This window comes from Calonectris borealis, chromosome 5, assembly GCF_964195595.1.
Source record: "Calonectris borealis chromosome 5, bCalBor7.hap1.2, whole genome shotgun sequence".
NCBI classification, from domain to species: Eukaryota; Metazoa; Chordata; class Aves; order Procellariiformes; family Procellariidae; genus Calonectris; species Calonectris borealis.
The window spans coordinates 44,871,232-44,891,112 of NC_134316.1; the positions used below are offsets into that span (position 1 = coordinate 44,871,232).

Below are 19,881 nucleotides of genomic sequence, written 5' to 3' on the forward strand. Positions count from 1 at the left end.
GCGGGCCCGGGGCCGCGGGGATCCCCCCCACGGCGGGGCGCTGAGGAGACGCCGGGGCACGGCGGGGGAGCGGGGCGGCGGGCCCCCCTCGGGCAGCCGGGCCTCCGCCCGGGATGAGCCGCCGCGCCGCCAGCACTGCCGCCCCCGCGCAGGTACTGGGGCCGGGCCGGGGGGTCCCGGGGCCGGGGAGGGCCGCGCAGGGGGTGGGAGCTCCGGGAGCCTGCGGGCGGCCCTTCGAGGGGAGGGGATCGGGACGTGGGTCTTAAGCCTTTGGCTGCGGCTTCCTGTCGCCGGTTTAGTTTCGCTTCGCTGCTCGCCGAAGTCGGGGTTTGCCGCAGCCGTTTTGGGGCCCCGCAGCCGCGGGGCGGCCGGGCTTTGTTCCCCTAAGGCTGGGGGCTGTCGGCGGAGACTGGGGAGGATCCGCTGAAATCTCGCCAAGTGGTGTCTTTTAAAATCAAAATGCTTCAGAGCCTGTTAGGAATAGTAGAACTTCAGACCCCACGGTCCATTGTATAGCTTTCCTGTAATACGTGAGTTTGCTGTCTGTTAGGAAAGATCAGGAGTTTATAAATCATCGCATCTTTCTTTCCTGTTAGAGCTGTGGCTCTCAGGGCACCGCCAGAGTCGTTCCCATCGATTCGGTGGGAGCAGAGACACCTTCCATGTCAGTGAACTGGTACAAAAGGGACACTTTGGACTAAGCCTTCGAACTGCCTACTTACAGATCTCAAAGGTAGCGTGACTAGGCACATTGTAAGGGGGGAAAAACATGGTAAATTACAGCCTTAGCTGAAAATTAGTTGGCTATGCAAATGAAGTTTAGAGCATCTCCAAATTATTGCAGGAGTGGCCTAACCTGGTGGAACCCTCCTTCCTGTGGCAAGAAATAAGTCATTCAGGTGAGCCAGGCTGTATTTAGATGTCCGGAAGGATCATACAGGATCACTTTATTTTGCTTAAATGGTATTGTATAATCTCAACTTTCCTGAACATGTGTTCACACAAAAGTTGAGACCTGGTGATTATGTTGGTGGTTGTAGTACAGGGTACGCTGTAGTACAGGGTACGCAGAAGCAGATTCTGGTTTAGTCTGTATACTTTGGCCTGACAAACAAAATGAAAGGATGGACCTTTGAACTGACACCATTTTTAGACCTTAGGGAAGTACAGAATGTAACTGCCGGTCAACAGGAATTACTTAATTTTGATTTTAAGCCAGTGGAGCTGGCAGTGCTGGCTTTAGTAAGATATTTCCTAAGCTGGGAAGTCATTTATCGGTTATGGAGTAAATCTATTTCCTGATCAGCAGGAAAAATTGCCTCTTTATCAGTCAAAACTTAACCATCTAGTGAACTACAGAGCCTTTCATTTCATCAGGAATTTATATTATGTGAGACAGTTTTTCTGCTAGAATCTACTCTAGTCTTCTCTTAAAAAAATCCATAAACTTTAAAGAATGAGAGTGGCACACCTTAAAATTTAGAACTGTTTCCTCCCTCTCCTCAAGTTTCTGACTAACCTACTAAGAAGGCAAAATGGAGATTAATTTTAAGTAATTGTAGGATACTTGTAGGCCCAGCCTTGAAACAGAGCACTGTCTTTATGGAGATCTTTTTATAGTTGCTTATTAATGTGCTCAAAATACCTGCTTGCAGTGAAGCTTCTTGGTCATTGAAGGGGATGTTCTAGGAAAGCTTTCTTGGCAGTCAAGCCCATTTATCAAAGGCACTCTATTAAAAGCTTCAAAAACTTCCATGTGCTTCTTGTTTACCTGCATGATTCAACACGGCTTTTCTGGAGCTTCACGTAGGACATCCTCGGAGATTGGATTTGGCTCCTGTGTTAACAAAGAAGTTCTGAAAGAGTGGTAGGGATAAGGAACCCGGGCTGGGGGGCACAGTTGGGTTACCAGAAATGTAGAGCTGGGATGCGAGCTGTCCACAGCCCTCTCCTTACAGCAACAGCCGTTCTTGTTTCTTCCCTCTGGTCTTTTTAATTTCACTTTGGGAGAGGAACCATGAGTAATTATTTTGCATTGGTAAAAATCTGTTTGAAAGGAGAGCACGATGACTTTAAGTTGTAGCAGCCACGGCTCAGAGTGAAATCTCAGAGGAGGGAGGAGATGGAAGCAGCCTGTATATACTTTCCCTAGCAGCAATAATAATGGCTGGTATGTGTCAAGTGCTTCTGCTCTTTCCCGTTTACGTATGGGAGTGTCAAACAGACATACACGCTAAATTCCCACGTAAGAAACACGTACTGTAGTGCAGGTATTCACAGGTGTTGCTGTGCACCTGTTGTGTGCCCGGGTTACAGGTACCCGCAGGCAGCGCGGTGCCGCTGTCGGGCTGGAGCGTGGCCTGCTGGTAGCTGTAGTTTCTCTGGGCTGTGCCAAGGCATGAAGGGGAGGGCTCTTGCAGTTTGTTGCATCATGCAAACAGGGTGCCATCAGCTTCCGCTGATGTGTCCTTCTCCTTGGAGAAGGAGAGTATAAATCCCAGTAGAGTGTATAAGGCACAATGCTTAGATGTTAAACTGTTGGATAAGCCTAGTATTCTACTCTGCCTCATAACCCTGTGAGAAGGAATAAGGCTTTGGTCAAAAGAGCCACATGTGGCAGTTCTCCTTTGAACATCTCTCTCTGATGTTTCTGTTGAGAGGAAAGTGGAGACAAAGGCACATAAATAAAGGCAATAGTATGAAAATGGATGTTGTAGGAAGAGGGAGACAAAGCAAAAAGCCGTGTGGCCAAGATGCTTGTTTTTACCTGTGAACAGCCTATGTGTGAGGCTAAAGCAGTGAGGTATCGGTTTACTTAAGGGATTACTTGGTTGAAGGGGAATCAGTCATCTGTGGGTTTCTAACCTAGACCAAAGGTTATTTCTTTCTAGTTGTTATTCAGTGTAAAATTAGACAGCGTCTTCCTTGAGATAAGCATGTGCCCGGATACTGGCACTTAACAAGGAGCCGTGCTGGCGTTGCGACCTGCAGGACCTGAGAAGTTGAATGAGTTTGGTGGAACTAAGTTTAAAGAATTTCCTTCCTGTTCAGGTCAGCTGGTGGCAGCTAACCTGAGGGTACCGAGGCATTTTTATAAATAAAATGTTTGCTGTAATTCTAGGCCCATCTTGACTCTTATCAAGAATGATTCTAAAGGTGAACACTGTCCTAAGCCTTAGCAGATCTCAGGTAATCACCAGAGGCCCTCCTGCAAAAATGAGGAGATGGTGGTCGTCAGATGACAACCCTTAGACATGTCAGGAGCTGAGTTCCAAGGTCCCAGTTTCCCCGTGAAATTACAGATTCCTGACAGGAAACCTTGCCTGATACTTTCTGCTCTACTTCAGGCTCTGGTGAGTCAACTGTTGCTGGCATTTGGAGTGTGAGAGGTAAGAGTATGAATCTCCAAGTGTTTTGTGAATGTTAGATGGTTTGAGATCTTGCAGAAAGAATCTCAATTCTGCTGCAGCAGGGCATATCCGTGAAGCTCTCATTCTTCAAACCCTGAATCTAAAATATGGGTTTGGTGGGCTGTTTCTCTCCTCTCTAGAGATATTTGGGTATATAGTCATTAGAACTAATTCCTATACCACACAGAGAACCATGCTGATCATCTGCTTTGTTTCCTTTTCTAACAGACCAGTGAGGCTAATACCTTCCATTAGTTCCCGAATGTCTTGCAATAGTCGATACCAGGATTCTTTTCCAGCCCCATAAGGCAAACGTAGGTGCTTTATTTGACAGCTCTCTTACAACATCAGGATATATACTTCCTTGCACCTTTCTCCAGGGGTCGCATGGAAATGCCCTCTGACTTCTTTTCACATTAAAAGCTAATTAGATTTCTCTTGGTATTTAAATGTCAGCATTTTCTTTGCTGAGAAAAAGATGCATTTTTTTAATGCAGTATTTTATTGCCCATATCGGCCAGGTTTTGTTGTAGATCCCAGGTCCCCTCAACCCTTACAGTGCTTTACTTAGTTAAGTCAAAAAGGATAATAACAGGTCATTCTTGCCTGTTTTTTTGTAGTGGGAAGTATCTATACTAAAAGCTTATTTTTTTTACGTTAGAGTGCTGCATCAATTAAACATCTAGCGCTTAAATATCTAGACTTCCTTTTGCATCCCCCCCAGGGTAGAAAAGATCTGTAATCTCTGTCTGGTGGAGGTAAAGGCAGAGAAAGAAAGTGATGATGAGGAGGTTAAAATATCCAAAGGATAATTTGATAACGCATCTAATGTTGAATCGCTTGTGTTGTTAGTTCTCAAATTAAATTACAGTTTGTAATGAGAACAGTACAGCGCTAGGAGATGCAGTATGAATGTAGCCTAGGAACTTTCAACCATATTAGATGTCCAGCTTTCTTTTTATCAAGTCATTCAGAAAGCAGCTCTCTTCTCTAAAACGCTCTATAGATTGTAGTACGCTTATCTAGCAGCCCTTCTTGGATGATGCTCCTAAAGCATTACTTAAAATAGGTGTTTACTGCTATTAAGTGAGATATTTTAAATAGAAGTTTTGGACGTGTGTAGTCATTAAAGATTATATGATATTTTCTGTGTGAACAGGGCTATTAGACCCTGTGTCCTACTAAGTTTTAATTTGTATAAATAGCGTACCTTGCTGCAAGTTCAGTCTTTACTTAAAGATTGAACACGGAGTAGAGTAACCTTGTGCACGGCAGCTGCTCGTGCTCACTGACCTCAGACTGCCAACGTTTCTGCGATGAGCAGCGCATTCCATAAATACGTGATGTTTGACAAGCTGCTTCAGGCTAATTAGCTGTCTCAAAACAAAAACAGCAACAGGAATTAAGAGTGAATTAATGCTTTGAATGCTTATGAGCAAAAAGTACCATTAATGCAGCTAATTAAGGCATTCCTCCCCATGGTCTCAATATGATTATTAACTTACATGTGAAGAAACTGAGAGACAGAAAAATTGTGATTTATCCCAGGCCACGTGACATGATGCTGACAGAAATCTGATTAGTGCCTTGGCCTGCCTCGCTTCAGGCGCTGTGCGCGTTCATTGTATCGCTAGAAACAATCGTATTTTGAAAAACAAGGCAGTGTGAATGTCGGAGCTAAGTATTTGTTGTCAGAGGTTTCAAGAGAAGCGAACAGAGAATTTTAGTCTATCTCTTGGCAAAAATGTCTCTTTTCAGTTGGTTGTAGGTAAATTTGTAGCTGTACAGGTTTATTACAAGTACTATTTGTTGGAAGTAAAGAAGCAGTGTAGCCCTTTCCAGCAATGATTTATTATATGGATTTCAATATCTGCTGAAATACCGCTGGAATACTGTTTTTAGAATTTCAGACGCAGGAAAACAATTTGGCTTGGTTTTGACCAGTGCTGATAACTGAAGATACATTATTTCTGAAGCGGAGACTGATGGATGGCTTGGTATAGAATCCAGTCAGTGTGGTGTTGGGGTGTTTTGGTTTTTTTTGGGTTTGGTTTTTTTTTTTTAATTAAGCTAGCAAAATTGGAGAACTTGTACCCAGTTTTAATTGTGAGCCCCCTTTGTTGTTTCTTTTCTAGTATCTTTTGCACTGACCAGATAAACTGTTCATGCGTGTTTATACCTCACACCCACTCCCTAAAGTTCTTAGCATGTTAGGATTTTGACAGGCAGAGGCCTTTGGTGCTTATCATTTCTTTTGAGGTAGCCTCTAATGGCAAAATATTTTGAAATCTTGAAATCCAAACAGAAAGCTGAAGGAAGACTACATTCCCATGCCTGTGCTGTATTTCAGATTGCCATATGCAATGGACACTGATCTCAGTTCCCAGGACAGGAAGGACCTGGACAAGTTCATCAAATTTTTTGCTTTAAAGGTAACTTTTTCTCCTGTGCGCAAATGCTGCCTCTTTTTTCTTTTTAAGAAAAACCATACTGGCTGTGGTTAGAGTAACAAGCTTGGGGTTTGGGGTTTTTTTTGTTTCTGCTAAAGACCAAAGCAAGAAAAGCTGATGTCAAATTTAGGAGATTCCTGAGAATAACTAGAAAAACATCTTTTCCCCTTTTTTCTACCTTCAAATCCTCTTCCTTTCCCCAGAAGTGTCCTGCTGTAAAATCAGTTACAGGCACTTCACACCACTGTCAGCTTTGGGCTCCTACCGACACATCTAACCATCCAGCTGTTAGGTAGTGTTTTCTGTTGGACTCCACTCTTTCTTTTCAGCCTATCTAAATTTTTATATTGCAGCCAAAAGCAGTAATACCAGAATGTTCTTTTGAATTATGTTGATATGTAATTATAAAATTTGGCCTCACTGGGTACATAGATGCAAGTAGATACTCTGACAATGGCCATGTTATAAATTTACAGATTCACTTGACTTTCGTTTGTGTGTCCAGGTTCAGGATATAGTTGTAAATTTTGTTTCAGTATTACCAAAAACTGTGCAACTCCTGATCGCAAAGTTGACTTAGTCACTTCATGTTATTACAGAGAAAGGTCAGCTTAAAATGATTTTCTGTCTGAAATACATTTACCTGTTACATGTAACAATTTAAATTGATTAGACCTGAAGATTAGCGCAGCAAACTCTACTTCTCTACATCCTGGTCAGCCCTTTCATTTTTTTTACTTGGAATTTGTCTAGCTCAGGTTGCGAGGGCTCTGCTGAGCTCAAAACGTGTGTATCTTTTCCTTTCTGTTCCAGACGGTACAAGTAATTGTCCAGGCCCGACTTGGAGAGAAAATCTGTACCCGATCATCCTCCTCCCCAACAGGCTCTGACTGGGTAAAGTCATGCTTTTTAAAGCAACTCCAGCTGTTGGGTTTTGTGTGTGTGTGCGTGCACGCGCGTGTGTGTTGAGAACACAATGTAGTTGTTATAGTCTTGTGCAGACTATAATAAGTATTCATAGAATAACTACTATATTCAATTATGTTCATTGGTGGTGTGGGGTTTTTTTTGTTGTTGTTCACATGCAACATGTCACTCCGGGCTCTTAAGGGCTGATTAGAGGAGAGATAAATGATACCTCTCAGCAGCTCCCGCCAGCTAAAGCGCATTTCCAAGATCTGCCGGGGCTGGGGTGATGAGTTCTTTTCTGTCAGGAGTTTGCAACTCTGCAATTCAGGACTTTGTAGTAATGGGCTTTATTAAAATTGAAGAGACTCAAGATACTCTGTGGGAGAAGATAGGACTCAAGTGAGGGAAAAGGAATGTGATTTTTATGGCAGGATCAAGAAAAACATTTGAATTAGCAGCCAAGGAAATGTTTGCAAATATGAAAAGCCTGAACCCATCTGGGAATTTTCTGTTTCATAAATATTTCAGTGGACGCTGACCTAGTTTGTTATATATGGGTCTATGAATCTGTACGCTGCAGTTTTTCAAAGAAATAAAAAAATTGAATCTCTCTTTCATTCTGCAGTTCAATTTGGCAATCAAAGATATACCAGAGGTTACTCATGAAGCAAAGAAAGCCCTGGCAGGACAACTACCCGCTGTTGGACGGTCTATGTGCGTGGAGATTTCTCTCAAAACCTCAGAGGTGAGAAATGAGTCAAAATAGATGCCATTGTTTTTTACTTGAATCTTAAGTCACCTACCAGAGCTCCTGCCCTTTAGTCCAAGACAATGTGAAAATATCTTCGTTTATGAAGTTAGGTAGTATGCTAATGAAAAGAAATGTATTGTTTAACAGAAGCAATTCACTGAATATCTGAGACCAAACACACAAATGATAGAGCAGCAAAGTTTAGTTTCTTAGACCATGAAGAGCTTAGCCGTTCTGAGGAAGGCATTCCCTCAGGTGATCTAATTGTGCAGTGAGACTTCCAGTGCACCTTTTTTTTGTTGAGGCATTACGAGAAAGTGGGAGCCAGGAGAAACATCTTCATCGAGAGGTGTGGCTGTTGCTGATCATTAATGAGATGTGAAAAGGTTTGTGTTCTGAAATGAGCTTTTGTTTGCCATCCTTTCTCTGATCCAGGGGGACTCCATGGAGCTGGAAATTTGGTGTCTAGAAATGAATGAGAAGTAAGTGCATCCTTCACACTGTCTTTGTGTGTGCGTGTTTGTTTTAGCTGATGAAATGGGGAAGCGTGCTCAATCCATGGTGATGAATGAACACATACTGGCTGTGTGCTCTGGGGCGCTTCAGAGGGAAGTCCCCTCTTTGTCTAGTGCAGCCGTCAAACTGTTTAATATTGGTGTCAAGAAAATAAACTAGTAATTTTATTCCTTCTTCATTCTTCCATTACAACTAGTATGCTTCCTCAGATACAAGAATTCATATACTCAGTAACGACAAATGTTTTTAATACTGAAAAGATGTTTCTATCTAGTAGAAGGCTGCGTGGCATTTTTCAGCAATTACTTCTATAACAGGTGACTAGATTGAAGTAGGACTCTTAGCTGGTTGGTCAATAACAGGTAGCCACACTGGGGCTTTATTTTATCATTTTGGCAATAAAATTGACATAAAACAATTGGCCCAGACTCATTTTGATTTTAAAAAATTAAAAAACAAATAAACAAACAAACCCAAACAAGTTACCTGGGAACAAAAGACTAATTTTTTCCTTTGTGTTCTATAGGTGTGACAAAGAAATCAAAGTTTCATACACCGTATACAACAGGCTGTCTCTACTGCTGAAGTCTTTGCTTGCTATAACCAGGGTGACTCCAGCCTACAGACTCTCAAGGAAACAAGGCCATGAATATGTAATATTGTACAGGTAAAGCAGAATATGAAATTCCCCATTTGAAATACAAACAGCAGAGACTCCAGACTTGCACAGTGCAGCTGCAAATGTGGTAAAAAGGGATGAGTGATAATAAATTCAAATTATTTGTATTTAACTACTACTGATCAGTGATAGAAGAGAACTTTGGGCTATATATCACCTTATAGCCTCCATCTGAGCCATTGAAAGAAAAACTAAGCACAGGCTGTGAAGTATTGTTTGCCTACCATGTTGAGAAGAGTACAAAAATTCTACATGCAAGCACTGGTTAAGTTGCTTATTAGCATCCAGTTGTTCAGTGTCTGGCCTGTATTTGATAAATGCCTGCCTATGTTGCACAAAACTGCAATGCATACTTTTGCAGTATAGATTCAGACTCTCTCCTGCTATTCCATTTTAAAGATGCATCCTTGGCTCCCCTTCCTGTAGTTCTTGCAGTTTACTCATCCAAATACTGAGTTCAACTCTGTTTAGCCTGAGATCTGACTGGCTTGTGGTTCATGGTTATCACCTTCCAGTCTTTGGTTTTGGCTTTGAGAAAAGTCTTTGACAAGTTTGCATAGCTAATTTAGATGATTCTAAATCTCAGGTTTGTTATCATTTGCACAGCTGAGAACTTAAAAAGAAATCCCAGCCATTTCTTCATTTTTCCCTCCACTGCTGGTTTGGCATGTACTTAAGAGCAGGTCTCTTTACAGCACAGTTAATCTATGTTGTGTGATGAGTATCAGCTTTTAGACTCAGACCTGTCAGTGAAGTTTATATCACTTCATGTTTTTGCTCTGAACTGTAGACTTACCACAGAGGCTTAAAAAACTTACAGATAAATTTCTGATTAGACTACTGTTTTCTCTTCTTTTTTCTTTCTACGTGACATGTCTTCCTCTGAAGTAGCTGGAGGGTTTTTTGAGATGGGCATTCTAGCCACTTCTGGTTTTTTTTCTAAAGGGGAAAGGTAGTTCCAGCCTTTCAACTCATAAAATTAAATACGGAATAAAGATATGTATAGCATTACATCCCCAATGGACCTAATACCTTTTCTTTTTCCTTTTCCTGCAGGATATATTTTGGTGAAGTGCAACTGAGTGGCTTGGGAGAAGGTATGATTAGGCAACACACACAAACTAGAGCAGAACTGTTTTCCGTACTGGCTAGCCATTTATTACTATTCCTAAGTGCCATAAGGAAAATTAAGTCTGAGGTTTACATACGCTTTTTATCTGGATCTATCAGTGAAGGGTCGTGTCATAAGGTGATAGGTATAATGGAGGTACTTTGACAAAACCTAGGGTGATTGCCATTTCGACTCTAGTGATACAGAACTGAAGTAAGAATATGGAAGTATGTTGATAAGGGGCAGGACTGGTAAAGGAGATTATGATCTACTCAGGAACAAGAAGCACTTCAGAGCAATATTTTAGACCAAGATAGAAAGCAACATCAGAAGTCTTGTAGGTGAAGCCTACCAGCAGGGCAACCTAGTGCTGCTGTCTTGTTATGGGTTCTATATGTGTCTTTGGAGTTCAGATTGCAAGGGGTAAGGGAAACACTATAGAAATAAGATAATGTACTTCAGAATAGAAAAGTATAGAACATAAATAATGAGCAAAGCTGATAATCATTCCTTAACCTTATAGGTTTCCAGACAGTCCGTGTTGGGACAGTGGGCACCCCAGTGGGCACCATCACATTGTCTTGTGCCTACAGAATCAACCTCGCTTTTATGTCAACCAGGTGAGAAAATGTGATCATGCCAGAAACTGTTTTACAATAATGTACTATTAAACCCCTCCTATTATGAGCCCCTAAATCTTTCCCTTCTGCTTATCCTTTCTGCTGAGATTCTCCTTCATGGAGAATACTCTCTCTCATGCTTAAGTCTTACAGCAAGGGGAGTATTTGGGTAGCCCTGAGCCAGACTCTAGAACTCCAGATTGTTGATGCATGCTTGGAGTTGCAGGGCTGAATTGTAAAGATGCTCTGGTCCCATTAACAGACACAAGGTTTTTTCTGTGAGGGCCCCATGAATTGGGATGAGAGTAGAGAGAAAAAGCCAATAACACCATTGCTTGTTGCCTTGCAGGCAGTTTGAGAGGACCCCTCCTATCATGGGGATTATCATTGATCACTTTGTGGACCGTCCCTATCCCAGCTCTTCACCCATGCATCCCTGCAATTACAGGTGAGGAAATACTGAGTTGAAGTCATGGGCCCCAGTGAAGGCATCAATTATGCCCAAACACAGAGCCTTTTCCACTATTTGCTGACCGCATGGGAAGGGAGGCTGGAGGATTAGTATCAATCATATTGACATGGTTGAGCATATGGGGTGACATTTTTCTCCTCACATCTAGAAGACTGAGTGCAGCAAGCCCCAGTATTTTCCCAAATTCCTTACAGAAGCACTTGGACACAAAGGATGTTTAACCTTGGCTGCCTTTGGAAATTTGAAAGTGTAATGGCTAATCCTGTTGTAGAACTACGTGTCCAGATGTTTCCATTGGGGAAAGATCAGAGTTTAATTTCTTTTTGTAGATGAGAAGTTTGTCTTCTCTAACATGCATGTGAGGGCACTCAGATTGGGACCAGTGGTATTGTTTGGTTCTGTAAACACCAAAGCCAGTAGCATTAGCTGATATAACAAAACCGTTAGTTAAAAAAGAGGGGAGTGTTTCTATTTGGGGGTAGAAGAGGAGCGCCTGGGGAAAATTAAAGTTTTCATACCTTGTTTTCCTCAGTTCTGCCAAGTAGATGAGAGCCCTTCATAATTCTCCTTTCAATTCCACCCAAATACTCTCAACCTCCCTGCAGTGTTTGTCCCAGTGTGTTTTACTATTTGTTTGTTTTAAGGAATATTTCCAGTTAGAAAGCTTTTCTTCTCTCACTGCTTTAGAGCTGGTGAGGACAATGGTGCAGTATACCCCTCAGTAGAAGATTCCCAAGAAGTGTGTACCACGTCTTTTTCCACCTCTCCTCCATCTCAGGTAAGAAAAACCAGGCTCTTCTTACTCCTACGTAGAACAATCACTGTTAGGGTAGTGTGCATACTCCTACATCAACTACTGTGCAAACAGGCAGCCTCCTGCTGCTAATAAAAATTTAATGTGTGGGTTATTTATATCGTTACACTCTGAGTAGAACCTAGTTAGATACTAATTTCAACAAAATGCTAGGGGAATAGAAAGACTGAATTACTGAGAAAGATTAAAAGAACCTACTCCTGTAGCTGGGCTGAGATGTGCTTGAAGAGGATAGCAGTGTACTTATACATTCACATACCAATACTGCAAGAAGAGGAATTCAAGTGATTGTTGCCAGGCAGCATAAGTAGAGGTAACAGACTGACGTTGAAAAAGAAACACTGAAATGTCAGGAAAATGCTTATAGCACAGTCATATTTTCTGCATTGCAGAATGGAAAAGCAGGAAAAAGACAAAAGCTGTATTTGTTGGACCATCTAAAACTAGTTGGGGCAGCAGGAATAAGTATCAGCAAACAAAATGGGTCACAGTATTGAACTAGGGCCTTAATACTGTGTACTTCCACCTACCCATGCAAGTTTCATTTAAGTTTCAATTTTAAAATAAATAGATAATGGTTTCCTTCCGAGTATCAAAAACCAGAAACTCCCAATTCCTCCTTCTTTTACTGTCCTTAGATATCTGACTCCACAATTCCGCATTTCGAAGACTTGGCCAGATTTGCAGTTGTCCTTTAGCTTTAAATACTCAGGAATGTCCTGCCTTGTTGTCCAGCCAAGCAGATGGCTCTACTGATCTTTAAAGACAATCTAAAGACTCTAAATCTCTTTTGCTGTCGATGTGAAATATAGAATGAAGTGTAATTGGAATGCAGTTCCAAACTGAAAGAATTTGCTATGGGTCTTTCCACTGCTTCAGAGGAATTACTATGACTGGTTTAGCAGAATGTATTCTAGTGTATGAATGAGCTAGAAATGAGCTTTTCTCAGGAAGCATTTTTGTGCTTGTGGATTTTGGGTGACAGGGCATCAGGCAATGTTGAACTAATCAGCCAGCACTCACGGTAAGTCTGATGGAATAAAGCTTTTCTTATTCTGCAATATACAGCTCAGGAGATGAGTTTGTGGCTGAGTTGTGTCCTGCCTTTTCACGAAATGGGTTAAATGCAAAAGGTTTCATAAGGAAATTTCCACTGGCTTGCTCGTGCCCATATTACTTAACAGTAATAGTGTATGTAAATACATTGAAGTTGACATTTCCCCAGGGGACATGAAGCTTTGCTGTCACTGAGGGGAAAAGCTTTATGAAACCAGATGAACCTTGAGAATTCACGTTAAGTATGAGCCTACACTCTTGCTTTTCCTGTGGCTCATAGTTGCCATATGCTGTGCGCTTATTTATAAAGCAGCTGCCAGTCTTTGTTACCACAGTTAGAATGGTAGGGCTGTCTTGGCAGAGTGATCTCTAAAGTAAATTAGAAAGGAAAAAAAAAAAGATAATTTCTTTCTCCAGCTTTCTATCTACAACTTAATGTGTAGGAAAATACTGGGAACTGTGTGGTTCTGTAGGCATGTTGTCCAAATCTCTGCCTGCCTTCCCAGTGGAAATGAGGCCTAACCTGCATGATACAAGGGAATAGGTGTGAGCTTGCATAGCATGTCTGTGTGCGTTGTGGAGTAGCCCAAAATTCAGGAGAAAGTCTGGCCACGGGTAATACCCAGAAACTGAAAACTGTTGGTAGGAAAATGACTGGGAGAAGGTATGGGACTGAACCAGGTTTGGATTGCCCTTTTTGCATTAGTACCCTCTGTGAGACAGTGTGTACTTCTGGAGCGTCACTCCTGTTGACGGAGTTCTCTCTTCACATCAGTGAGTTTGAATTGCACCTTAGTCTGGGTCCCCTTTATTCTAAGGGTACAGCACAGACCTGCCAAGATATGATCCCTCAGAATGCTGGAAGATTAGGAGTATGGATGAATGGAGAGTACTGAAATAAGTGTAATTTGTACATTCCAGAAAACAATTACTCTTAGCTTTTTCTGGCATCCGCTTAGCCTTCTCCTTGCTAATTGGCTGGTACCAATTCTAATTAGCTGTGGAACAGAGTCTCTGGCAGTTACTTTCTGTCAGCATTCACTGGAGTCTAAAATATTACCTGTGTGGAGTGGTTCACTGAGATCGGAAAACAGTCAATTCTTTATGAAATGAATGTGCTTGTGGCAATACTGAGACTTCTGCTCTATGTGTAGGTGTGGCTGCTGCAGCCAAAACCTCTTCACTAGCATGCAGTTCATCCAACTCTTTATAGTTCTTCTCTGAAGTCCTTCTCTCTCTCTTTCTCTCTCCCCCTCTCTCACTCTCTCTCTTTTCCTTGTTTCCTCTGTGTGTCTGTGTCTGTGCACAGTGTGTTTTTACTGTCACAAAGGCACATTTTCAGACCCCTCCTCCTGTGGTGACGGACACCTTGAAGGTCCCAGTGATGGGACTGGCCTTTTCACATCAAGTGAGTTGTCAATAGAATATGCTATACATGGCCAGATGTAGTTCTGGCATGACAGAACAAATACAGGAAAGTACAAATTTGACAGTGTGGAATGTTTGTTGTGCATGGGAAGGGCTGGTGAACCCAGAATGGGCCAGGCACGTTACTGAGATTGGCTGCTTAAATGCCTTTGCAGATGAAGGTCTCCCAAAGACAGGACAAGCACCCCTAAATAAACAACGGCTGTTGCAAGGATTGTGAGTGAAAGACACAAGTAGTAAGGCACAGTGCTGAGTATTTTCTCTTAACAGAAAGTGTCCCTAGAACCTGCACAGTCATTGGTGCTCCGTTCAGCTTAACTAGCCTCATGTGAATAAAAGCGCTGTTCATCATTCAGACCCCTGTCAATGATGCCAGCATTGGCGCCGCTGGAGTGTCACACACAGAGCTCTGAAAGAAGTGTTCCTCTTGAGGCCAAGCAAGCTAAACCAGGAAAGTTTTATTTAATCCAACCAGCTAGATTTCTACCTGGGGTTTGTAAGGAACCTCTGGGTTTCACTGCTTCCAGCACTTCATTCCTAAAGCAATCTCACAAGGGTTAGCTTCCCAGTTCTCTTCACCTACCACATCTATGGGACTCTCTATTCTTTGGCTGAAGCTATTTGAACAGGCCTTGAAGATCAGCTATTTTAATGTGCAATGGGAATGGGTTCGAACAGTTGATAATGCAGTTGTTTTGGGGAAAAAAAATATTGCATGTTAGCTCTTTAGTAGTTGATGATGGCACTCCTGCTTTTTCCAGTATGTGAAACAGGCCCGTAGAGCAGAGCTTCCCTGTGACTGGATGTCAGTCATACCCTGCACAGCCTCCTCCTACGTGTGTAGGAAACCAGTCTCGTCTTCTTGTCAAGGCCCAGGCTTAGTCTCCTGCAATAAGAACTTTTTCGAGTAATGACCTTCATTATCGATTCCAATGAAAATCTAGCATCCTTCTGCCAGCCTGAAACGCTGTGCTGTGCCTCTGACTTTTCCTGCTCTTCTTCAGTAACTGACGATTATTCAGACTGTGGGGCGTTCCCCTTCCCCTTCCTCTCTCCTCTCCCTTTGCCCTTCTTGTTTTTTCTCTTCTTTCTTAGCTTTCCAGCTCTCGTCTTTCCTATCAGCCTGCTGCCCTGGGAGTTGGATCAGCTGACATGGGGTATCCTGTACTCTTTGCTGGTGGCTTGAATGCTGCACACCCTCACCAGGTACTTGTAGAGGGTAGAACAATCGTGGCTGGTATTGCAACCATTTGTGTCACTTGTATATCTGAGGGAGGCCTTGAAACTAGTGCATGCGTTGGTATCCTGTCTGTCAGGAATTAAAAGAACGTAAGATAAATATAGAGAAAGCACAACTTGCACAGGAGCTGGGAATTGGCTCCTCAGCATCCCTGACTTTACTGGGGTAGGGGTCATGCGGAAAAACTACGCCAAGAGAGCAGGCACCAGAGCTGTTTGCCTGCACCAGCGTGTCACCGATTCCAAACTTCGACTGTCGTACAGAGCTGCTGCCCCGGGAGCTGTCCGAGCACAGCACTGTAGCCTAGACACGGGATACCCTGACAGTCCATATTAGCACTTAGCATCCGTTCATAGACAAATAAGTTGACAGAAGTCTTTTTTTGCCTGTGATGTTGCTGCTACACCAGAGTTTTGCTGACACAGTGATGGTAGAATAGAATAGACTAGACTCATATGCCAAAAACCCTGCAACTTAGTCCCAATATGACAGAATCTGCTCAGTATTGCACTGTGGTGTTGACCTGAATGTTAGATCTCTAACTTGACCGTTCCTCTCCATCTCAGTTGATTGGTCCAGGCAAAGAGGGGGGAGTTCCCCCAATTCCTAGCCAGCCAGCACATGGCACTCAAGCTGACCAAGAGAGGATGTGCACCCCACTGGATGGAGTCCACTACTCAGCAGCTACTCCTTCTAGTAGGTAGGTTGGTTTTAGATGATCCACCACTTGTGCTAGCCCATATATAACCCTGTTAAGATAAACCTTTTTGTTTTCCCCTTTTTATCTATTGTTTGTAGCATAACTACTGTCTTCCCATCTCCAAAAATAATTAGCAGCTTTCTCTGATTGGGGTTTTTTCAGCCTTTCTCCAAACAATGATCTTGCCCATGTACTTACACCTGCTAGTCACTGTAACATCCTTGCAACTTCTGTTATGTGAACTTCAACTTTATTACCAATTTTATCTTTTTTTTATTTTCTATACTGTTTTTGCTGATTGTAAAACAAGATGATGAAGTAAGTTCACAAGCGAGTCTTAAACTCTCCAGAGACTTAATGTGAATTGTTACCAAAACCATTTGTAGTTACTGCAAATCTGTTCACTATTTTATTAAGAAACTTCAGGCACAAAGTTACTTAAAAGGAAACAGTGCAACCTCAAACTGTCCTAAATCACCTCCCTCTCAGCTAATTAAATCCTTCTTTTTTTTTTTGGTCATATTTATTTCTTGTGAAGTCTCTCTTGGGGTTACATAGTTCCGAGTCAAATATCTTAAGCAGAGATTTTGCTACGAGGAAACCAAAAATCATAGTTGCACTAGCACTTCCCTATCAAAGTATGCTATCTAAGTAGTCTTCTTGCCAGAAAACTCAACCATTTGTTTTTTGTTTTAAAGTTCTGAATACCTGTGGTAGGAAAAAGAACAGGTCATTGAAATAACTAATAGCCGTGCAGTGAATTAACCATTCTGGCAGTGGCTGTTGTGATGTATTAGACTGCTGCCTTTGTAACCTGAGTGACAGATACAGTTCTGGTTCTTGCCCTCACCTCCTGACAGATCTGTCACTACTGTATTAGTGAAAAAATAATAGTGATGAACAGGAATTGCTGTGAACGTGCAGATTCTGAAGTTAAAAGTCCATCTCCAAAAAGAAAAGCCTATTTGGCAGCAACTTTTCACTCAACTAAATAGTTTTTGTTCAGCTTTAAATAAAAACCTGATTCCACATGTGTCCCACTCCCTTTTGGGCTCATGACTGAGGAGGACGGTGTGATACAAGGACAGAGATTTCTGTTGTCCTTCTTCCAATACTAGGAGTAAACCCAGAAAAAAGAAGGAGTCTTGTAAAGCATGTGATTTGTCTGTATTGTTTGTGCCAAGAGTCACTAATTAGCCTATTTTCCTCCCCCAGCGAGGACACAGAAACGGTATCAAATAGCAGCGAAGGGAAGTGTGGCTCCCCCCATGACCTTTTGGAGACCATCTTTATCCGGAAGGTGGGAGCTTTTGTCAACAAGCCCCTTAACCAGGTAACTAGCAGTAGATCTCCTCACAGGGCACCGTCATACCCTGCTTCTCCCATCTGTTCCTACAGAGGAGCAAAAAGCACCCCAATGCCAGGGCAACCCCGGAGACTGAGAGCGCATATTCCTGCCTGCTGCATTTCCCTACAGGGTATTGTCACAGGCTTGCTTTTCATAAAATCCTTTTGGGATGTGGCAGCCATTGAATTTGCCCCACTTGCCAACACCCTATTTGAGTGTGGATCCACTTGAGTCTCACAATGATCTGCCACTACCACAGGTTCATAAACTGGGGGAGCTGGGAGCCAGCCTCCCTTCCTTGAAGGGACATGCAGTAGACCAGGTCATCACTAGTAAGCACACGTTTAAGCTCAGCTAGGGCAGCTTAGATATCTGCCCAGTTCCTAGGGCTGCTCTTCTAGGCCTTTTGGATGGATGAAGGAGAATTGTTTGAATTTGTAGCAGTTCATTAATCCTTGCCTGTATTATACAAGATGTATATAAGCAATCCCACCTCAGGGTACGTACCTGTGTTAGGTCAGCTGAGGACAGTCTCTCTATTTTATGCCTTTTAAATGAAGTTGTCAGCCTCCTGCCTAACTGCTGACGTGAGCTTGGGCAATTTTTATCAGGCCTGACAAAAACTTTCAATATCCTTTTCTGTGCTGGCTAAGCAGAGCATCTTAGCGAAATTCTGTTTGCTGAATCTCCTCAGGTGACCATGGCCAACTTAGACATTCCTTTTGCCATGTTTGCTCCCAAGAATGTTGAGCTGGAAGATAACGACACCATGGTAAGCCTCTTCCAGAGGTATAATATTGTGCCTTCTCAGCATCCCTTACGCAACATCCACGCTACTCCCTACCTTGAATATACTTTGTTTTTTGAGCAAAGAACCAGTTATTCAGATTTGTTTGGTTTCAAGAAATCTCCTGTGTTGTCTTGGGCTCTCTACACATGCAAATAACAGTATGTGTTTATTGTCCAACCCCCTAACTGCCCCCGCACTGTCAAAATACGCAGACAGACGTGATCATAAGATCAGTACTCACCATCTTTGATTTCTTGGGCAGGTCAATCCTCCTGACTCCCCAGAAACTGAATCTCCTCTACAAGGCAGCTTACACTCGGAGGGCTCCAGTGGCAGCAGCACAGGGAACACCCATGATGACTTTGTTATGATTGACTTTGTAAGTGCCCTCATCAGTACTCTCACGTAACACCTGCATCTTAGATGGGCTTCAGGTGCTGGTGCAATGGCAAATGATGTAAGAGTAGTTTTCCACGGGAGTGGAAAAGACCCATGATTCACAGTTCCAAACTAGAGCTCGATGGTCCCAAAACTGCAAAGACACTGACACTTGGAACCAACAGCTACAAATTAAATACTCTTTCGGTTCCCTACCAACACCTGGGCTTGGCGTCCTCTCCCTAATGCCTAAAGGAGCCAGATTCCAAGGAAATGCTCTCTTCCAAGTGCTCAGGCAAACACAGATCTTAGCTGTTCTTCAGTTATTTAATCTGCATTATGGCAGCAACAATTGTAATGCCAAGATGTTTATTGATAGCAGGTAATGACTTTACCTGAGATTATGGCAAAAGGGAAGCCAATGTCTCTGAATGGGAATTAACAGCAATATCTTTGATTCTAGAAACCAGCATTTTCAAAAGATGACATTCTTCCAATGGACCTGGGGACATTTTACCGTGAGTTTCAGAACCCCCCTCAACTCAGCAGCCTCTCCATTGACATTGGAGCGCAGTCCATGGCAGAGGATTTGGTATGGAACCCTGAAATTTCTGTTTGTGAGAATCGTATGTACTTTATAATGCTCTCCTAGTTTGAAAAAAGTCATTATCTTCATAGAATAGTTTGGGTTGGAAGGGACCTTTAAAGGTCACCTAGTCCAGCCCCCCTGCCAGGGGCAGGGACATCTTCAGGGACATCCAACCTGACCTTGAATGCTCCCAGGGATGGGGCATCTACCACCTCCCTGGGCAACCTGTGCCAGTGCCTCACCACCCTCACCGTAAAAAAATTTTTTCCTTGTATCTAGTCTGAATCTCCCCTCTTTTAGTTTAAAACCATTCCCCCTTGTCCTGTCATTACAGGCCTTGGTAAAAAGTCTGTCCCCATCTTTCTTATAAGCCCCCTTCAATATATTGAAAGGCTGCAGTAAAGTGTCCCCGGAGCCTTCTCTTCTCCAGGCTGAACAACCCCAACTCTCTCCGCCTTTCCTCATAGGAGAGGTGTTCCACCCCCCGATCATTTTTGTGGCCTCTCTGGACCCGCTCCAACAGGTCCATGTCTGTCCTGTACTTCTCAGAAGACAGACCCTGCCCAAAGCGGGTCCCTCACTTATACGTTCCAGACAAATGCAAATTTGTTTGTGGCACA

At 42.8% G+C, this 19,881-nt stretch overlaps 1 protein-coding gene across 9 annotated transcripts in view; it reads left to right on the plus strand.

The window, feature by feature from the left end:
* Positions 1-19,881, plus strand: part of ATG13 (autophagy related 13) — a 27,287-nt gene continuing 7,406 nt past the window's right edge. The window contains exons 1-18 of one of the 9 annotated variants that reach the window (XM_075152210.1): positions 46-152; positions 3,639-3,724; positions 5,761-5,842; positions 6,674-6,754; positions 7,395-7,514; positions 7,956-8,002; positions 8,563-8,703; positions 9,772-9,812; positions 10,350-10,446; positions 10,796-10,894; positions 11,606-11,696; positions 14,098-14,196; positions 15,312-15,422; positions 16,023-16,156; positions 17,372-17,489; positions 18,199-18,276; positions 18,557-18,673; positions 19,136-19,264. In XM_075152210.1, the coding sequence (XP_075008311.1) occupies positions 5,774-5,842; positions 6,674-6,754; positions 7,395-7,514; positions 7,956-8,002; positions 8,563-8,703; positions 9,772-9,812; positions 10,350-10,446; positions 10,796-10,894; positions 11,606-11,696; positions 14,098-14,196; positions 15,312-15,422; positions 16,023-16,156; positions 17,372-17,489; positions 18,199-18,276; positions 18,557-18,673; positions 19,136-19,264 (1,572 nt within the window). In that variant the 5' untranslated portion in view covers positions 46-152; positions 3,639-3,724; positions 5,761-5,773. Of the gene's footprint in view, positions 153-3,638; positions 3,725-5,760; positions 5,843-6,673; positions 6,755-7,394; positions 7,515-7,955; positions 8,003-8,562; positions 8,704-9,771; positions 9,813-10,349; positions 10,447-10,795; positions 10,895-11,605; positions 11,697-14,097; positions 14,197-15,311; positions 15,423-16,022; positions 16,157-17,371; positions 17,490-18,198; positions 18,277-18,556; positions 18,674-19,135; positions 19,265-19,881 lie in introns of all 9 variants that reach the window. The other 8 variants (XM_075152209.1, XM_075152211.1, XM_075152214.1 and 5 more) reach the window with 8 other exon arrangements.